At 34.2% G+C, this 20,890-nt stretch overlaps 2 protein-coding genes across 6 annotated transcripts in view; one reads left to right on the forward strand and one right to left on the reverse strand.

The window, feature by feature from the left end:
* The window catches only part of LOC123685759 (3-hydroxy-3-methylglutaryl-coenzyme A reductase-like), a 52,007-nt gene that overhangs the window by 4,977 nt on the left and 26,140 nt on the right, over positions 1-20,890 (reverse strand). For 3 of the 5 annotated variants that reach the window (XM_045625621.1, XM_045625623.1, XM_045625622.1), the window contains exons 2-7: positions 13,349-13,524; positions 5,952-6,066; positions 3,239-3,326; positions 2,997-3,187; positions 2,570-2,676; positions 2,357-2,511 (exon numbers count right to left, since the gene is read on the reverse strand). In XM_045625621.1, the coding sequence (XP_045481577.1) occupies positions 2,357-2,511; positions 2,570-2,676; positions 2,997-3,187; positions 3,239-3,326; positions 5,952-6,066; positions 13,349-13,516 (824 nt within the window). In that variant the 5' untranslated portion in view covers positions 13,517-13,524. Of the gene's footprint in view, positions 1-2,356; positions 2,512-2,569; positions 2,677-2,996; positions 3,188-3,238; positions 3,327-5,951; positions 6,067-13,348; positions 13,525-13,722; positions 13,868-14,783; positions 14,807-20,890 lie in introns of those variants that run through there. The other 2 variants (XM_045625624.1, XM_045625620.1) reach the window with 2 other exon arrangements.
* Positions 8,465-20,890, forward strand: part of LOC123685761 (deoxynucleoside kinase-like) — a 52,000-nt gene continuing 39,574 nt past the window's right edge. The window contains exon 1 of the mRNA XM_045625626.1: positions 8,465-8,531. Within this exon, the coding sequence (XP_045481582.1) occupies positions 8,495-8,531 (37 nt within the window). The 5' untranslated portion in view covers positions 8,465-8,494. The remainder of the gene's footprint in view (positions 8,532-20,890) is intronic.

The raw sequence follows: 20,890 nt of genomic DNA on the forward strand, positions 1-20,890 counted from the left end.
TCTTCTTGGAGTACTCGATTACGACCTTGGCTTCATCCTGACAAATTTTGGAGCGATGTTCACCGGGTAAGGCAAAATATTCACATCACAATTTCCATATCGATTATTTCCAGAACGTTTCATGAATAACTGTTAATGCAGGACAATTTGGATAATCTGAATCAGTTTTGGAAATGTTCTTCATTATCCATTCCATCAAAAACTTGAATGCTTCCACAGATTTTCATGAAAATTGCAAGGCCTAAGCCTAGGACATTGACCCAATATTCAGATCTATTTAATAATCAGCATCGAAGGCCTGGATGCACAAAGTTAGATCTTCGATGTTAAATCTAGCATTGTACAGGGTGGGCAAATTTCGATGTTTTAGCACTACAACTTTTGAACCAGAGGAGATAGACGAAATACGATACCCCCTTCTCGGTCTCTTTTTCTGAGAAACTAACAAGGGTAGTTTTCATTTTTGGCCACCTTCTTTTGTTTTCGAGTTATAAGCGAAAATTGGAAAAATGGCGATATCGAAAAACATTTATATCTCCGCTAATATTGATGATAGAGCTCTGAAATTAAAACATCATACAGGCACTTTTTTACGTAGAATCCAGTGGCGTGCTCGTATTTTCAAAAGGGTTTTTAGTTACGAAGCTATGACCCAAAATTATGTTTTTTTAAATAGGAACACTAGATTTTTGTGCCATTTTTTGAGAGCTTATTTTTTCCTGATTTCAAAAATATATGACTTCGTATGGTTTGTATTAAAATAAATAATAGAAAATGGTCCAAAACCTTTTTTTTACCTAATAGTCTCAATATTTCTATGGTTTCAACTGTTGATGAGCACAGCAAAATTGAGCTTTCTATAACAAGAAGAGTGTCCTTCCGTCAATCTGATCATTTCTATGCGTTCTAATAATTTCTACAAAATTCGAATCAATGAACAGTTGAAACCATAGAAATATTGAGACCCTTAAGTAAAGAAAGGTATGGATGTAACATCAAAAATTCAATTTTCTTAGTCCTGGCCTGCGCTATTGATTATTAACTACGACTGAATATTGGTCATTGTCCTAGACTTCTGCCGATTGAAATTTTTCGATTGAATGGATAAAACATCCTGTCATTAACAAATAGACAAGTAATTTCAACACTAATTCAGACCATCTTAATTGACTCACCATCGCATTGAAAGCATCTATACAGTTTTTTATTAAATCTGTGTATTTAACCTACAGGTAATGAGTGTTCCAATAAGAGGTTCTATTTCGATATTATTAAAAAAAACGAGTATATTTTAAGAGAAATCAATGGATACTTATTTCATTGTAAAGAGGAATTATAGGCTATTGTCGGTGGAAAACGATATCAGCCAAATGACTGCCATAGCTACGGTTGCAGCACCATAACATTTTCATGAAATTTTCGATGACCAAATCTCACATTTGCGACTGTATATCCTAAATAACATCACGAATTTTATTCTTAAGGTCTTGAATCAATTGTGGAGCATTGAAATAGACCTCATCTTTCACGTTAGTCCAAAGAAAACAGTCTAAAGGTGAGAGGTAAAGATTTCGATGGCCAATTGTTATCACCTCTTCGAGAAATAACACAGCCAGGAAACTTTTCTTGCAAAATTGCTATTGTTTAGTTGCTTGTGTCGCACTTATTCCGTCTTGTTGATAATCAACGTCCACATCAATATCATCCAATAATGGCCATAAAGAGTCACTAATTAAAGCTTGGTAGCACAATCCATTCACTGTAACAGTTGCACCAGCCTCACCTGAGTTTTCGTCAACACTACAGGCTATAGCAGCTCGGTTTTTCTTGAGCGACACACACGGTTTCGATTCTTCACATCACTAACTTGTTCCAACAGCTGAAATTTTATCACCTGTTTCACTATTGCCGGCCGAGAAGGTGCTCACGGCCCAAAAGTGATTTTGTTTTACGAACTGTCACTGCAAAGTTGTCAGCAGTTTTGTACTGAATTTTAACAAGTGCGTTTTTGAAGTGTGTATCGTTTCATTTTGAGTAGAGCCGTAGTTTTCACTTGTTAGATGTCAAAAGATGACAGCTACGCAGGCTATTCAAGATGAACCTCTTATTGGAAAATCCTTAACATCCATAATACCTTCGCGACTACTCGAAAATAACAATTGCAAAGTGCAATAGGTTTCAAAAGTTCAACACCCTCAAGTGGCAAGACAAAAGAAATTTCAAGTTAAGAACAGATACAAACTGAATAGAACCATAAATTATACATAGATGACTGAAAGTGGATATGAGTTTGGAAATTGATACAGTATCTTAGTTTACATGACACAGACTGTGAAATCTGCCACATAATATTCACCTGTGTACATGAACCATCATTAGACCAGCAGTCATTATGACCTTGACCCTCTGAACAACAGGATTGAACCTATGATCTTCTTCTTTGAGAATTCTGGCTATCAGTGCTGATCCCCGTCTAGCATAAGAATTGGCAGTGCGGGACAACTGAAAATACTGAATATTCCAAAATAATTAATGATCTCTTTGATTGGTTTTTCAATCAAGGACTAACCTCTAGTATTAGCGACAGGCAAGCTGGGTAAAAAGTCATAAAAATAACATAATTCACTAAAACTGAGATGCAGGCAAAGTAGGACAATTTTTCCAAGCGGTGAACACCTAAAACGTAAATTAAAAAAAAATGTATACTCGTGCCTAAAGTCTCACAATAATTTCACGATTTGTGAAATAGAAAATGCAACACTCAATATTTCACTAACAACGTAAATTCAACTGTTTAATAACAGAATAACTGTAGTATCTACAGCAGACAGCTAAGTTTATGTTGCCAGTGTAATCTTGTAAAACATAGGTGAAAAGAATAGACCTGAAATGCTCATACATGATATAATATTACCATGCACTAAATGGGAAATATTTTTTGTATTTTTTCGTGGTGATTTGAAAACTTTTTTGTAAATGCTGACTTCTTGACTTACCGGATAAAGTTCCAACACCAATAACTAGTGTTTCTACGATTGCATCCAAAGTTAAGGTGGGTCCAACAACCGACATACCCCTTGCAATGTTCGTCTTGACTTCTTCTTGATTGGAAGCATTCAGAGCTAAACGAGCTAACATGACTGCTTTCGGTAAATCGATAAGGAGAAGGAAGAAAAAAATTGCATCCCTGAAAATGCATTGATTAGAATTTCGACATCATTCTACAATTCATATTTACTTCAATTCGCTAACACGAATACCTAGTAGATTGATAGCAGCAGAGGTGAATATAAAGCTGGAGAATACAGTGAAGAGTCCTGTTATACCTGCAAATTTAAATTATATAAAATAAAGTGACTAGTATTTTGGAAGAAGGACTAGATTTCAGTCATTGTTTTTGTTTCCGAGTCTATCAAAGGTAGATAATGTATTGTGATCTTATATGTTTTATCCCGGACACTAATGGAATCATCACTATGGCAAATCAGTGATGCCTGCCATATACACCTCTCATCTTCAAATTATGCCAATCGAAAAGTCCCCGATCTGATGCACAGATGACAGTGTTAGTATTAAATCCATATGATTTTTAGTTAGTACCAACCTCCAAACGATACTTGTCAGAAGTTGACAGCAGTCCGACCATTAGTTTGTGAGATATTGCGTTATGAGTGTAGCTACTTTTGTTATTTGGAAAAAGATGAAAAGAAAAAGAATTTCGTGTGTAATAATTAATTATTATCGTAATGAACCCGTTTTTCGTGTCCAGTCACAATGCGATGCAGAAATCCTTTCCGTCTTTGCCTTGCAAGCAGCTGTTCACAATCAAACAAATGTCGTTCCACATCTCTCGGCTTCAACTCGTACTGCACCCAATTTCCTTGTTTCTGAATCATGCAACTATTTTGTTGTATAAACCTTCTCATGAATGAAATAAACACAACAAGAAAAGAATTATCCAATTTGGTGTAGTCGTTTGAACATGATGCCTTTACATAATATCCATAGATCCTCTTTTATACCCATATATATTATTAATCAACTCAAAAACACAAAAGATGAATAAATCATCTGGAAATAATGATTAGATACATATATAAATATAAATGTGTCATCATAGATACTCCTTCCTTCTATGAAGTAACATTGAGAATGAAAAAGTAAAGAAAATTCATCTTAGGCTATAAACATTAAACAATAATTCCAGGTACCTTTTCTTCAGAGTATAATAGAAATGTGATCAATTTATTCATTCAACATCTCATTTATACCACTACGGCAATTACCTACACCTACAGGTGGTAAGCATGGTTTCCATTGAAAAATAATTAGCAATTATTCTGTTGAAGAATGACTGAAGTCTATTGCTATATCTTTTTCTAGCAGACAGAGCGATTGTATTTGGTCAGTTTATATTGATTTCTCAAGCAAGTTGATCGCACAAATAGGCGAAAAGGTCTGCGAGAAGATACTACAGTTTTCGTAACAATTCAATTTGATGATTCATTTCTTTATTTTGAAATAATATATGAAATACAAAAGAACTGAAAGATATTCAGAACATCCTCAATGGTTAGCGAAGAGTTGATATGTAGACCAAAGTTGTATATTTCCACTATATCAACAAAAAACACTTCGACCTCCCCGAGGAAGTTTGAGTTTTCATCTGTCTCTTGTTTGAATTAATTCTTGATTAATTGATCTGATTTGTTTTCCTCTACGATTTAGTTTTAAAATGAACCTAAATAAAACAAAAACACTGCTCATTATAATAATTCATAATTTAATTCGCCGCTTTATTGTTTTTATATTCGATCTTGTTGAGGCGCCGTTTTAGAAAAAATACCATTAAGATTGCTCTGATACTTGCTTGAAGACTTTTATCATTAGATTTTTCATGGTATGTATATTCATTACTCATACATAAAATAAAACCAACAAAATTTAACTTGCATTAGTTAAATAAAATAATAACATTCTCTTGGCATTTGAAATACATCTGGCAAGGTTTTTCCATTTTCGTATAAATATTATACATTGCCAATATATGTATGATAATATTTTTATATTTTTCTAAAATAATCATACATTGTTTTTGTTGCATACACACCATAAACATATTATATTTTATCAAATAGATTTAATTGAATGAACCGGGTCATTCATTTCAGACAAATTACCATAACATAATAATAATGGAAATTAAAAACCACCGTCTAAGACTCCGCTATTCAGAAACTTTATATACAGATTTTCTAGCTTGGGAATCAAATTTAAATGCTACGGTTATTGAAATTCACACTTTACTTAATAAGTTCCGGTCTAACCAGGTTTTTCTTAAAAATTCGACTTTAATCGTCAACATAGCCTCCTTCAACAGTAATAGATACATGGACTCCAACGCTCCTCTAACTTTTAAAATCTTTTGTGCGGAAAAATAGTGTGCGAGCAAAGAAATTGAATGGTTTTGCTCGCACAGTATTTTTTCACATCGAAAACAGTGTTTCATCAATACACGAAACTTGTTTTGATCGATTTTTCAAACAACAAATAATGTAGCTCAATTCAACCTTCAATATCTCTTTCCAGAATTTTGACAAGCAACTTTTGGAATTTGGTACTAACGAGGAAAAAATTGGTGGCGATGCTATCTGGGCCCGGAACTTATTGAGTGTGTATTTACCACAACACTTAAATAATTATCGTGCAATCTTGCACTGCATGCAGATTAGAGAATCAAGATCATCTGTTTACACGGTGGAGATGTTTAAAATTCCTTTTACTTTCAGCTCGCAAAAATACATAACATATTATTCACAGTTACGGTCGTAGATGCTTATATGAGTTCGAGTTACTTTCACTCATTATAAGTTTCAGAATGATACTAGTTTCAATCGCACTTTCAATGGACGAGCACAAACATTTATTAACGGACTAGAAATCATACTCACCCAAAATGTATTTGTTATCTAATTTTCGTAATCGATTGAATTGATAATATCCGAAAAGTATCGCTAGACTTCTTATGAGGGTCATCGTTATCAGATCGGCAGCATGGTATTCAGCCTGGAAATAAATTAGTTTTCATATAAAATTCATATTTCATTCCCAAACGAAGCAGAAGAGAAAATTTTTTGACTACTATTTGAACAACTATAGCATCAGTATTGGCGTGGTTGATTGAAGCACTGACATTAAGTCGGGAGCTTTTGAGTGCTCGTTCATTCATCCGCCATTGCACCCTTGGACATCTCCACACAGCTGTATATAGGTAGGTATACATAGTGTAACATTAGTGCTTAGCCATAGCCTAGTGGTGAATGCAGGTCATTTAGGCCTTTCAGAAAGATAGCTTTCTGTGTATCCTAAGACCGTTAGTTTCGGAGCTACAGGGTGATTCATGAAAATTGGCCTAAATTTCTGATATCCATAACTTGGAAATCAGCAGTTCAATTCTCTTTAAATTTTGTAGGGTTGTTCACTCCGTACAACCCTTCAAAACGTTCCAAGTCAATTCAATATTTCCAGGGCAGTTCTCATAATATGGGATTTTTTCCTTTAAACTTCAAAATCTATATTTTTTACACGTTTCAGAGGGATGTTGTGATCGCCATGAAAAAATACATAATTCAGTGTAATGAATTCAATTTTTTCTTGGATTGGCACACTTTCTTCAAAAGACTAGTAAACGAAAGAATTGGTGTGTGAGTAAGTCTTTCCCGTTTTTTGTAAGAGATGGCGCCACCAATAGTGTGCGAGTATTTAATGGTTACATATGTCGTAATCAAAGCTTATTCATCTGTCAACAATTCCACACTAACACATTAATTGAAATTTTTTCGCATCATAAATTTTTGAAATCGTGAAAATGTCGAAATTTGAGCCGAGTCGACGTCATTTGCGGGAAGTTTCACTTTATTGGTTCAATTTGAAGAAATCTGCTGCCGAGGCGCATCGGTTGCTTCAGGAAGCTTATGGAGAAGGTTGTGTCGATGATTCAAGTGTTCGCGGATGGTTTCGACGCTTCAAAAGTGGCGATTTCGACGTGGAAGACAAGGAGCGTTCCGGGCGGCCGCAAATCTTTGAAGATCAAGAATTGGCGACTTTGCTTGATGAAGATTCGTGTCAAACGCAAGAAGAACTTGCTGAAGCATTGGGAGTTGACCGAACAACCATTTCCAAGCGTTTGAAAGCCATGGGAATGATCCAAAAGCAAGGAAATTGGGTGCCGTACGAACTGAAGCTGAGAGACGTCGAACGGCGTTTTTTCACTTGCGAACAGCTGCTTCAGCGACATAAAAGAAAGGGTTTTCTGCATCGTATCGTGACTGGCGATGAAAAGTGGATCCGTTACGATAATCCGAAGCGAAGAAAATCATGGGGACTACCCGGCCATGCATCATCATCGACGGCCAAGCCAAATATTCATGGCGCCAAGCTCATGCTCTGTATATGGTGGGACCAGCTAGGTGTGGTTTACTATGAGCTTCTGAAACCGAATGAAAGGATCACAGGCGAGGTCTATCGACGACAATTGATGCGTTTGAGCCGCGCACTGCGAGAAAAACGGCCACAATACTCCGACAGGCACGACAAAGTTATTTTGCAACATGACAATGCTCGCCCACATGTTGCACAGCCGGTGAAAGCATACTTAGAAACGCTCAAATGGGAAGTCCTACCCCACCCGCCGTATAGTCCAGACATTGCTCCGTCTGATTACCATCTCTTCAGATCGATGACGCATGGCCTGGCTGACCAGCACTTCAATTCCTACGAGGAAGCCAAAAAATGGGTGGATGACTGGATAGAGGCCAAACCGGTCGAATTTTTTCGCAACGGGATTCGTATGTTGCCAGAAAGATGGGGAAAAGTTGTAGCTAGCGATGGCCAATACTTTCAATAATTCATTTGTAACCATTTTTTCACAAAAAAGGCTCAAAATTTGAAAAAAACGGGAAAGACTTATTCACACACCTGATACTTTTTTAAAATACGGTCCTGTTTCCTGTTTTTATTTCTTTCGTGATAATATTTGATGTTATCAGCTGAGATTTTGAATTTCGTAGCGTTCTGTTCAACTTTTCTTCATTCTAAAACCCTCAGCACCAACTAAGTGTTTTAACACGTTGCGTAAAATATTGACTAGAAGTATGCATGATCAAACTGTAAATCATTTTGAAACTAGAAATTAAATTTGAAAAAAATGACGTAACCTTCTCGGAAAATGTGAACTGTGAGTCTTTTTGCTTTACAGCAAATATAAGTATTGAAAATTAAATCTGTCAAAAATTCTAAACTTATCTATTTCAATTCATGAAATGGTGACACTGTGGCATGGACACCAAGGTCACCGGATCCAACTCAATTCAATTATTTTCTGTGGGGTTATTTGAAAGATTAGATATATGCCATTGAAATTTAAAATACTTCACGGGAGCAGTTGCGGCATAGAATAGAAGAAACTTGCACAGATGTAAGAGACAATCTCGTTATGATTAGAAGAGCTATAAATAATCTCCTGTTAAGAGGTAGGGAATATTTAAAAATTGAAGGATTTCATTTTCAAAATTTTTTTTCCTACTCCTCTTCCAATACTATGTAATGAATTGAAATAATTACTGTGAATGTTATTTCTTATGGTAATGACATTCCTCTGAAACGTGTACAAAAAATAGATTTCGAAGTCTAAAATAAAAAAAAAAACAATAATATGAGTCTAAGTTATGGATATTATAAATTAAGGCCAATTTTCATGAATCACCCTGTATCTTCGAAATTAACAGTCCTGGATGACCTGCATTCACCACTAGGCTCTGGCCAACCACCCATGTTACACCCTGTATATGTGTCAGATATACAGCGTCCTCCTAAATTGGGGGTACCAAAGAAAATGAGAGAGAACAAGGATAGTTTTGAGAAAAAAGAGTGGTAAAGTTTAATTTTTTTTAGGTTATTTTCTCACTTGACTAGCTATTCAACTAAAATTTGGCATAGTTTTTCCAATTCAAAGTTAGCACCAGTTTCCGCCAGACCTATTTTTTTTTTGTTAACCGTTGGTAGTTTAGAAAAATGTAAAATAAATTTTGGGATTTTGTAGTTTTGTCGCTACCGATTTCGAGAAAAAAATGTCAAACAATTCTCTCGGAATTTTCAGGAAAATTAAATCATCATAGAAATCCAATTAGTAATTAATTATTATTAGTTTTGATGCTTATTTTCCTGATTTGTAGCAATTTTTCATGAAGATTTCATAAACTCGTATAATTATCACAAAAAAGTAGAATTACAAGACACATCCTATATCTCGAAAACAAAACATTTGCGAGCTCATGTTATTAAGAATTTTTTTCTCAAAATTGACCAAGGAATCCCTCATTTTCATTCGAATCCCCAATGTAGGATCACCCTGCAATTTAATTTAACCAAGGGTTGCTCAAAACTTGAGAATTACAGATATCGAGACGAAATAATAAGGGAGAGAGAGAGGTGCTTAAAAATGCATTCAATTGCAACCTTGCAGTACGCTAAAATTTGTAACAAGCCTGTTCAAAAATACCAAATACTTCTCGATCCAAATTAATCCTTTCTTCAGGACACCTTTTAAACGGATCTAGGTCACTGTTTCAAGACCAGTAAATGACTTATAGGTTCTAATATATACCAGATAATTATTGACCTAATGAAGAAATTATCTTCAAGCTAATTTCCATCATTTCTTTAAATTCGCTATAAATTTCTCAACGTTAGGTATTCGTGAACATCGTATTAACCCCAAAGTATTGCTTCATAGTTCCATCCTTTTTTCAGCCATTAAACTTTCAATTTCAAGGCTGTGTTACGAAACAGCATCTTTCGAATGAATAAATACAAAATTGCAATTCTCTCAAGGAGAAAGATATTATCCCAGAAGTTGATTATGATGAATCAATAGCGTAAATCTAACTGTATTTATGCTTTAATGAACTTGTTCATGAAAAGTTAACTAATCCGTTTTCATTGGGATTACGCTTAACACGAGTACTTTATAATTACATCAACCATTTTATTGAATACTCCACTGATTCTGTTCCCATTCCAATTAATTTAAACAGAGAAATAAATATGAAATTTTCCTCTCAATTTCTCGGAAAGAAACTTATGAATTAGATTCATATTAATTTGTTATTGTAACTGATAATTATTCACAAAAGTGCAAACGAGCTTGTGAAAAAAACTCGAAAAATGATATTTTTATTGAATATTCAAAGTTTTTCTGGATGAAAAAATTGTTTAGAATACAACTAGATGATGAAAAATACATGATAACTTTGGAATTTGATGATAATATTTCATCAGTCAATAACAAAATGCATTTTCGAGAAGAAGAGTGTAGAATTAGTTTGAAATTATGCAAATAACTAAAGAAATCATTGCTAGAGAATGCTGGCTGATTATGTCTATTGATATTCGCTTAAATGCACCAAGGTTGCAATTGTGAAATCAAAACGGTTTTTTACGGTGGTCAAGATTTTTTTTATGCATTTGATGATTCATCCATCAGATAGATTAGGGACTATGTATAATATATCTAGAAATGATATTATGGTAATTGTCTAAATCAAGCGTGACACTTATTAATTGAATTATTAAACTACTTTAAAATAACTGGATTTGTGAATGTGTGAAACGACTCACATTCTAAATGTTAATTATTCATATTGATACTCGATTGTGTTAGTAAATAATATTAGTGGTACTTGGGAAATATTTTTACTATACGTTCCATCAAAACCTAAATTGTTTAATCTGAAACTGCTAATGAATCAAATGAATACATCCATTTAAAGACTGATACTTCATATTTTTTAATCAATGTTTCTCACGGAACCGTATACTTAGTTCAAAAATTTACAACTTCTAAATAATACAACTGTTATCGATAACTTACTTTAATAGCATCATAATAAAATGCCCATACTTTCCAAAAAAAACTTCACACCTTGATCAAGTATAGACTCATTTAAATTCTATAAAAATGAATAGTTAAAGGCCAATAATTGAGACCGCTGATACTAGTCCGGCACTGTACGGCGACTGACCTTTCTAGTGCACCAACGATGCTTTCACTGTCAATGCCGAGAAATTGTTCAGATCTGTTGTTTAATCTTCCATGTTGTTATTCATTTCACTCACTTTCATATAATATCGTTACTTAATGCAATCTATGACAGATTACATTAATGCTCAGGGTGATACAGACGCAGAGTCCATGGTAAAAAATCCCAGAGGTCGTATTACGAGCCCTATGGGTGAACTCAAGTTCAGGTATATTTTCCGAATTACATATATTCAAAATTTTATATCCTCAATAATATTACGGCTGATGAAATGTATTTTCAAGTTTATATTATTTCATTTCTAACCTGTGTGGTTTCCAATAAATTAATTTTCATAATCGCTTATTAGCCTTCAAAATTCAATGATTAGGCTTAAGTTGAGATGGTCAATGTGGTTTATTGACCGATTTTTCCATCAGCATTTATGCAAATAGTCTTCTACAAATTCCAAAACGACATGGTAACTGAGAATAATCAATTCATCAGATGCCGTATTACAAAATCTGTGAATAGTAGTAGATGTCTAGATGAAGAAGTTCGGAATTCCTGTTGAATACTACGAGACAATTTCCAACTTTCTACTGCTTACCAATCAATAGGAAGTGGAGTTAATCTCAGGGGCGAAGCAGAAACAAAGATGCTAGCAAAAATTAAGATAAATATGGAAATTTTCGAATTGTGAAACTTAAAATTGCGTGACTCGAAGGTGTGGTCTTTCCTTGATGTAATCGTCTCTTTCGGAAGATTCTTTCCGTAGAAAGAACGAATTTCTGAGCAATAGGCTATTCGACCGATTTTTTAATTTGTCTTAAATTATTCAGTGACGATTATTGAGCACATAAAAATTTATATTCCATGGGCATAAATATTTCTTGAGAAAAATAGCAATTTTGTATTAATTAAGTATCTGAAGGGCTTTCCAATAGGAAGGACACAATTTATAATTGTTATAATGGCAACAACCCTGTGTATTAATTCTTGTGGTTTTTTCTGTCATTTGTGTTCAGTAGGTTAGACTATTCAATTATAGAAAGATACAAGCTTATACAACGTTTAAAAATTAATCATCATTATTTGATGTTTTTGTGTTTTTTTTAACATTTCTGAACATCCTACCTATATAGTATCATACATCATTTTGAAGGGAAAAAAATAACAAATTCAACGAAGTAATGATATATAGGGTGTTCCATTAAAAAAAATATAGGTTTGTGTTGAATCTTCAAAACCATAACCCGAAAAAAAAATTTGAGTAGCCACTGGATTCTACGCAGAATTCTGATTCAGACGTAGTTTTTACCTCAGCATTATTTTTAATAGCTTCGGAGATAATGGAGGTGTCCGAAAAGTATCAATTTCCAAAATCACCCTGTATCTCTTTAACGGAAACAGTTATGAAAAATCTGATTAGACCAACTTGAGTTTCACGAAAAAGTAGGACGGGAACGTGAAAACCGCAAGGCTCTATCTTAAATAACAAGCGAGAAACCTGGCTGTCTCACCCAAAATGGGATGCACTGTACAGTTACTCCTGGGACACCCTGTATATCTTTCTTGACCTTCTAATCTATGAAGATGTCAAAGCATAGGACAATATTTTTTATACTATCAAATAACCTATTGCGTCTTAATACTCGGAAGAAGTGTTGCTCAATACCAAATATGTCAATGGAGAATGGATTTATCTTCTTCTTATCACCAAAATTTATCGATAAACCTTGATTTTCTGCGTGTTCATTCAATTATTCATTGAACCTCTTGAAAAACCTTCGACCATATTCAATCAAATAATGCTTGAAACTGTCAATCAAACCAATAGTTAAGATAAGAGTTAAAATAAATATCGTCGCCTCCTAACATTATCTTGCCTTCATTCATCAACCGAAAAGTCTTGAGAACTGGAAGTACCTATCGTTCATAAGCAGCACCATCTCACGATGATCGTGACATAATGTACAGATTGCATCTCTGCACTGTTATTTATGGTTGAAGGTCGTTTTCGACAAAAAGGACAGCAATTACTGATGTCCGAAATTTCCATTGGAACAGGTTTAATCTTTAATTACTTTATATAACTGAATTCCATTCAGTTAAGTGTAACACGATGTTGCTGAACTTCTTCGTCGATAAATTGTTTGGCCCTACCCTCAACAATTTCGAAGTTATGAAATTTTGAATAGATGATTCAGAATTTGATTCTAATATCTAGTGTTAGTTAACTTTGCAAGTTTATGTAAAATTAATAATACCTCTTCTATGCAGTCTCCACATGATCTTACAGTAGGTTTTGGTGGTGGTGCTTGATATTGATAATCCACAGTCATCATACAGGCAGTGAGAGTTAGGGTAGCTACTATTACTTCCCAAGGGTGAGAAGTGCAAAAGTTACCATGTATGCGAAAAATCCGACTAGTCATTTTGTATTCTGTAATAAAAAAAAATAATGAGAATCTTTCTAATGTTTTAAAACCTCCACTTCAATAAAGTGGTTCAGCTGAAAGTATATCTATCAAAACTAATAAACACTTGAAAAAGTCTACACCTAAATCATGAAGTGAAAATTGAACTGTTCACTATTGAATCGCAAGTAACTCTGATACACCTCCTAAGTATTGCAACTCACCCATTGATAATTTCAGTAAATTAACATAATTACAGTTATTTCACAAGCACGATTCAGGACTGACTGAAAGGGTTGGTTCAAGTGTTTAGTCTTTAATATTTTTGCACGATCCTTTCTACGAATCATTGTTTGCTTTACTTTTCGACGAAAACTGATGATCGTTCATTATATTCAAAGAAAATTATTTCGGATGTTTATGAATTGTACTCTTTATACATATTAATGAATGTTCAATGTTATTTCAGCTCCGTAGCTACTTTCGGGATTCCCATTGCTTCAATAAACACTCGAGATGTATGTACTTTATACCAGGGATGGCAGAAAATGACTTGCAGATCTATCTAACTTAGATCTACTCATCAGATAGATCCTCCTCAAATATCTCGATAATTTGTTTCCATTTTATCAATCATCCTCAATTTCCACATAAAAAATTTCCTTTGTCATTCTGGGAAAATTCGAAGCAAATTTAATTTTTTCAATTCCAATATAACTCGAATGATCTACAATTTCTCCTTTTAATGTACGGCACTTTTTCCGCAAATTTCTTCCTGTATATGCAGTTTTCGGAAATATTCTAATTTGGCCAAAATATATTATTTGTATAAGATATAGCGAAATATTTGAAACAGCTACTATTCAGAAACGCTCTGTTACTCGAAAACGGATCAAGATATCAATGATCTGCTATCTGCTATCTCATTATTTCGAAAAAAAAACAACTCCCTGAAGATTTTTGCCTTAAATCTTATAGTTCTTGTGATGCTTCCAGTGAGCATCGAAAATGGAACACCTTTACACCAACCAAATTTTTGTGAAAAAGTAATGAAAAATTGCAGTACGTTCTGTGGAAATGTGATGGTCATTTGAATGTAATTTTCGATGCATAATGGCTTTTACATCTTTATTACAGAATTTCTGCAGAAAATTTTTTCAATTAATCCATGTTTTTCAGAATGTTGATTGATGTTTTTTTTTTTTTGAAAAGAACTATTTCAAGGTAAGTGAAATAAGTTCATATAGAATTGTGAACATACTTAATTTTCCGTCAGCTGACTCACCTAATTTAGTTGGAAACACCCCGTATTCTCATACATAATTTGACGAATTCTAATTCGATCAACGTAAATTCTCTAACAGCGCTCAGACTTTCACGTATTTCTCTCTCTTCTACATAAATGGTGAATTTCCAGTATGACGTCATTGGATTTTCGCATCGTTGAACTCAAGAAATATATGGCATTTCAGGGTTCTGGTAAATAATGTATATTAGACTCAAAAGCTGAAATGATTACACAAAATTTCAATTTTCTAAAAGTATTTGAAAAAGACACAATAGGAATACGAAATTTTGAGAAAAAATTAGTTTTTACATGAATTTATAAACTTTTGAAACACAAAATATTCGAATATCACCACGAACAGAAGTGAAAGTTATGAACATTACATCTCATTAACTGACTTATGCTCTCTAGCATAAACGACTTCTTTCGAATCAAAAAGAAGAGTGAAGGTCATCTGATTACTCATATAAAAATTTAATGAAGGACGTTTCAAAGATTGCAGTTTTTTATCACATGCAATCTATCAAAGTAATTTTATTGCTAGCAGTGATAATTTCGTGTTTTCCACATGGCTTCATAGTGCGAGAAATAATGCAACAATTGTGAAGGTAAGGGCTGGTTTATTGTGCCCATAAAGTTCCCTTCCTTAACATGAGGTGCGAGAAATATCGCAACAGTTTTTGAAATCTATTCGTCAATTTGTTGGTACCCCAATGTTTCGCTCGATCTTCGAGTTATGAATGTGTTTCTCGTTTATTTTAGTGCGATCGACAAAGTTCGTTCATATCTGTCACAACGATAGTATTTGGTTTTAGTACTATTTATTATCGTTAAATGTCCCAAAGGAGAAAATATACTTTTTCAAACAACCGAGAAGACAACTTCTCCTAACCTGATATAACAGAAAACAACTAAAATCGTTGTATTGTTAAGAGAAACCTTACAATATTTTTTTCAAAGATATTGGCTCGAATGTGTTGCAAAATGAATTCAAGGGCGTAGATTTTTTTTTTCTTGGGTGGTTATCGAAAAAAAAATGTTGACGACATTGTTTACTAATATATGAGAAAAAGAATTTTGATAACGAAGTTTGCAGATCGATTGCAGATACAACAAAACTACAACAAACCAAAAAGTGTAACACTGAACCAGAGTTTCTTTTAAATTTTTTCTAAACTACCAGTAGTTCACAGAAAATAATTCTGGAGGAAAAAGCGGGCACCCTCCAGAAAAAATTCACCCTGTAGATTTGCATTTAAACTTAGGATATCACATGATGAAAACTTTAAATTGGAATATTTATGCCAATTCAAGTTAAATATCTTGTGGGAAGGTGCTATGAGTGAAAAACTTGAACTTTAACACCTGTATCTCAAAAACAAAGCGTTTGTGGACTCATGTTATAGGACTTGACCGAGAAATGATCCGAGTAATCTGTCATTTTCATTCGTACCTCCATCTTAGGAACACCTTGTAGATAAAGTCAATTCAAAACTGATGTCTTCACAATAAATTGTACACTACAGCCCAGACAATTTTTCGATTCGAATTACTCAGTTCAGTTCTTTGATGACTACATATTGACATTTTGTGACGAGAAGATACAAAAAATCGAAAACAACAGGTAAGTGTATACCGATGACGAATGCAAAAATCACAGATGGCAACTAAAGGACGATGCCGAGAAAGCGGATAGATAAAGAAAAATAATAAACCTTGGACAAAGACGAGCTCGTAGTGCAATAAAAGTACACCCATCTTGAAAGCGATAATAAACTCTTAAACCGATAAACTCCGATTTTTTACTGACGTGTCGATTTCAAAGGAAAGTAGAAAGATTATTATTGGTTCATTTTATGGAGAAATTTCCGTTCTTCGTCTCTGCGAGATTCCTGAAATTTCATTATTGAAATTCTTGGGGCGGGTAATTACCCCCCTATTTCTACACCCTTGGTTAAGAGAAACCCCACAATATTTTCTGCAAAGATATAGTTATAGTGGTCTTGGTGTAGAATCACAAGATATTTCTCATTTCAATCAATATCTTCTCGAACGCGCAAGTCATATGTTAGCCTGAAGGTTGCCATCTAGGGTTTGAGGGCATGCGTTGTTAGATCAGTATAATCTATGTAATATTTTGGGATTGTTATTTTGATTTAATAATCTCAAACTTAAAGAAAGACTAGTTGAGTGTAATATTCCTTCTGAAATGGTTAACTGGGAGTCTGTGGGAAAGGTTACGATTCGGAGAATTGCAAAATTATCGGTCGATGACATATCGTAAAGCATTAGAATAATCGCGCGTTCGTTTATGTAAAAACGATATCGAAGATATTTCCGTCTTGTCTATTTCGTAACAAGCACACCTCGGACACAATATGGTTACACCTGTTCAAATGAATTCCACAAAACGTATCGACATTTCTGAAACTCGAATGATAAACTGAAGTTGGCCAGATTCATGCCACATACGAGTGGCACTTGTGAAATAAATGTTGCGCATACGCGTTCCCTTAACCCACATTTGCCCCGGTGATCGATTTTTTTCATTGTCAATTTCATCTTAAAAATGTTGTAATGATCCTGTCGCTGATTATGATCCTCCAAGGTTGAAGAAATACCGAAGACAAATATTTGAGTAAAGAGTGAAATTGGCATCATTGTACTCTACCTAATGTCCTTCTACGAAGGCATCTCGGGATTTTTAAATGTTCGCCTTCAGTGTTTGGTTAAATATGAAACTCGTAAGACTGAAATTATTTTAAGGAAATTCCGCGCTTGTTTGTTTTGACGAAAGTCTTGTTCAAGTGACAATCTCAACATAAAACAAACAGTCAGTCATGGACAGCACCTATGGAATATCCCATTTCTCACTCATTCATAACCTTTAGTTTTATTATATCCAAACTTTAGAATTGTTCGGAAAATAAACATTTAAAACTCCTGAAATTTTCAGTTTACGTTTTGGAATGTCTACAGGGTGAGTCAATAGTGCTCGATCGGTCCACAACTCTTGGCAATGTTGGGCTGGAAGAATTATTCAAATTTTGTTGGAATCGACAGTACTCAGCGCATAAGCTTAAATCATTTCTGACTCTACAGACGGTCCAAAAGTGGTGAAACCCGATACCACCCTGTTTTTTCGAATAAGAATGCCCAATTTTCATATCATACTCGTAATCTGGCATGGAACAGCATGGATTCATTCCGAAAAGATCAATCACAACCAATTTTCTGACTTATTTAAATATAATATCAGAATCAAGTCGACTCTATACATATACACATATTTCAAAAAGGCATTCGATTCGGTTGCTCAATGGTTGCTTATTGGTTAACTCAAAGCACTAGGGATAGACTCCCCGTTATCAGATTGGTTGGCTGATCGAATAAAAAACATTAAACTAAAAGTGCTCATATCAGGTATATGTTCAACGGAATTCATTTTGGAATCTGATATACTTCAGGGTTCACCTATTTCAGGGCTCTTATATCTACTGTTCATTAACGATATAGGAAGAGCAATTAAGTTCTGTTCATTCCTACTTTTCGCATATGACTTCAAACTTTTTCGTCAACACATCACTAGATGATTGTGAATTGTAACAACTAGATTTGAATGCTATTATGGACTGGAGTTCAGTGAATGACATAGAATTCAACATAGAAAAATGTCAAGTAGTGAGATTCAATAGATTAAAATCACCTCATCTTTTTGAGTACAAAATAGACCAGATAGTTTTGAGAGAGTCGTCGATTGTGAAAGATCTTGGAGTGTACTTCGATACGAAAATGAACTTTATACATCAGATACAATATGTAACGAACAGAACGTTCAAAATGCTCGGATTTATGAAAAGAACGACAAAATATCGAACGTGTAGGTACCTATAAAGAAAATTTTCAAAATGGATAGCCTTCAAGTTGGATCTTCCCTTATCAACGGAGAGTTACGAGGTTGTTCAAACCGAACTGAATTTGAGATCACTGTAAATGAGGCGAGAAAACTTCGATATAATGTTTTTGTATGAACTATTGAACTATTTTGTCGAAAGTAAATACCTATTGAATCGAATAGGACTGTAAACCAACATTGTTGAGATCCAGGGAACGTTTCACGCAAGGTTCAACCCTACCAACTACACTATGAATGGTCCGATCGATAGAGCACTTCGTTCAGCGAATGATTGCGACATGGATATATTCTCTGCATCAATTTTTCCACAAGAGCGATATTTCGAATCTCACTAAATGAAAATTCGGTCACTAGAATTTCAGAAATTCTTGTTTATTTTTGATATTATGTTTTAAATTGTAATTTTTTTATTATAATGTAAAATGGTTGTCCGTATAAATAAATAAAATCTCCATGAAATTCTGATTTCGAAATACTCCACTTCCACTTATCATAACTTATCTGTGGTACTTTTTGATACCGAGTAGGCCACATTTTTCGAATAATTTCATAGATCTAATGTTTTAACTAAAGATTATATCTTGATAACCGTTAGAGATAATTGCACGATTTTATTTTATTGAATTCCCGGAAGGTTTTCAAGTCTTCTCCAGGATTTGTCTTAATTTCAAAAAAGGTGATAGAAACTCGATTGAAAATTATAGACCAATAATTATTATTCTATGCAATTAAAATTAATAATATTCTGTATTCGCATGTCAGCGGTCAGATTGTTGAAAATCAGCACGGATTCATTGAAGGTCTATTCATTGTGACCAATTTAGCTTGTATCACACAATAAAGTTCGATGAGTTTTCCCACGTCGATGCCTTTTATACGAACTTTTTCAAGGCATTCGATAGGCTGGACCATGGTGTCCTTCAAAATTTGTCATCATTTGGATTGATTCTCAATATCATTTCCTAGAGTTGTTCCTTACCAACAGGATGATGTGGGTTTCGTACTTTGGATTCGCTTCCGCGGAGTTTGTGGCATTCTCTGGTGTTCCTCAGGGATCTATGTTGGGTGCCCTATTATTCGTCATCTTCATCAATGAAATTTGCCGTTTCTCGAGGAGTGAATGCCTACTTTATATGGACGACTGCAAGTTATTTCTGCGTAAGCTGTTGGTTAAGTATTGTTGGGAACTTCAGGGTGATATCGATGGGTTGAATCGTTGGCGATATTGACTTCCTCTCAACATAAATGAATGTTGTTTATTTCCATATGGTCGAAGGATGGCACCAATTGAATTTCAATATAATATTGAGGGTCACATTCTTTCTAGGGTGGGTGAGTACAGAGATTTGGGTGTTGTATTTGATTCAATGTTTACTTTCACACCTCACGTGCGTTTGTTTATAGCTTGTAGATTCAAGGCGCTTATTTTTTTGGAGAGGAGTTCTAAGTGGTTAATCGATTCCGGGACGCTCTTCATCTTGTTTAATGCTTTTGTGAGGTCAAAGTTTGAGTGCGCGTGCGTGGTCAGGAACCCAAGGTACGGTATTCACATTTCTGGTTTGGAAGAGTGCAGAGGCAATTTTTGAAGTAATTTAGTTTCAGACTTGATGAAATCTGCTGAGCAGATTTGAGGTCGATAGTCTGGATGAGCATGGCACCTATAGGTGTATAATATTTCTTCAGAAAATTCCTACTTTCCGTTATCTATCTACATGTGGCCAGATTGCTCGTGCTTGTTGAGACTCTTTTTTTTTAATTTCCTTTGTTCTTCTCTTCTCGCCCTTGTACCGGATATGTCGCAGCTATCTTTTTGTTCAGGATGTTTTAGATATATTTAACTATAAACTATCTGTTATAAGAGGGCTATTCTGGGATCATAGTCTGAATTAATTTTTTTTTTTTGTATTATCATTCCATGACTCGCACTTGGCTTAGATCTTTCAATTTTTCACATAAAATGTATTTATTGTAATGAGATTCCATTTTTTGTAATTTTTTTCTCATTCTGTTATAGGCTTAGGCTATTGAATGGTGTTATAAATAAATGAAATAAATAAATGATGGCAACACAGTATGATATTCTGACAATTTTTATATAATTTGTTCTCAAAAGGTTATGCAATTTGAAGAGCATACTATTGCAACGACCATGACCAGTCCTAAGTCGATTTGAAATACACCAAATTTT

This window comes from Harmonia axyridis, chromosome X (genome assembly GCF_914767665.1).
Source record: "Harmonia axyridis chromosome X, icHarAxyr1.1, whole genome shotgun sequence".
Lineage (NCBI taxonomy): Eukaryota > Metazoa > Arthropoda > Insecta > Coleoptera > Coccinellidae > Harmonia > Harmonia axyridis.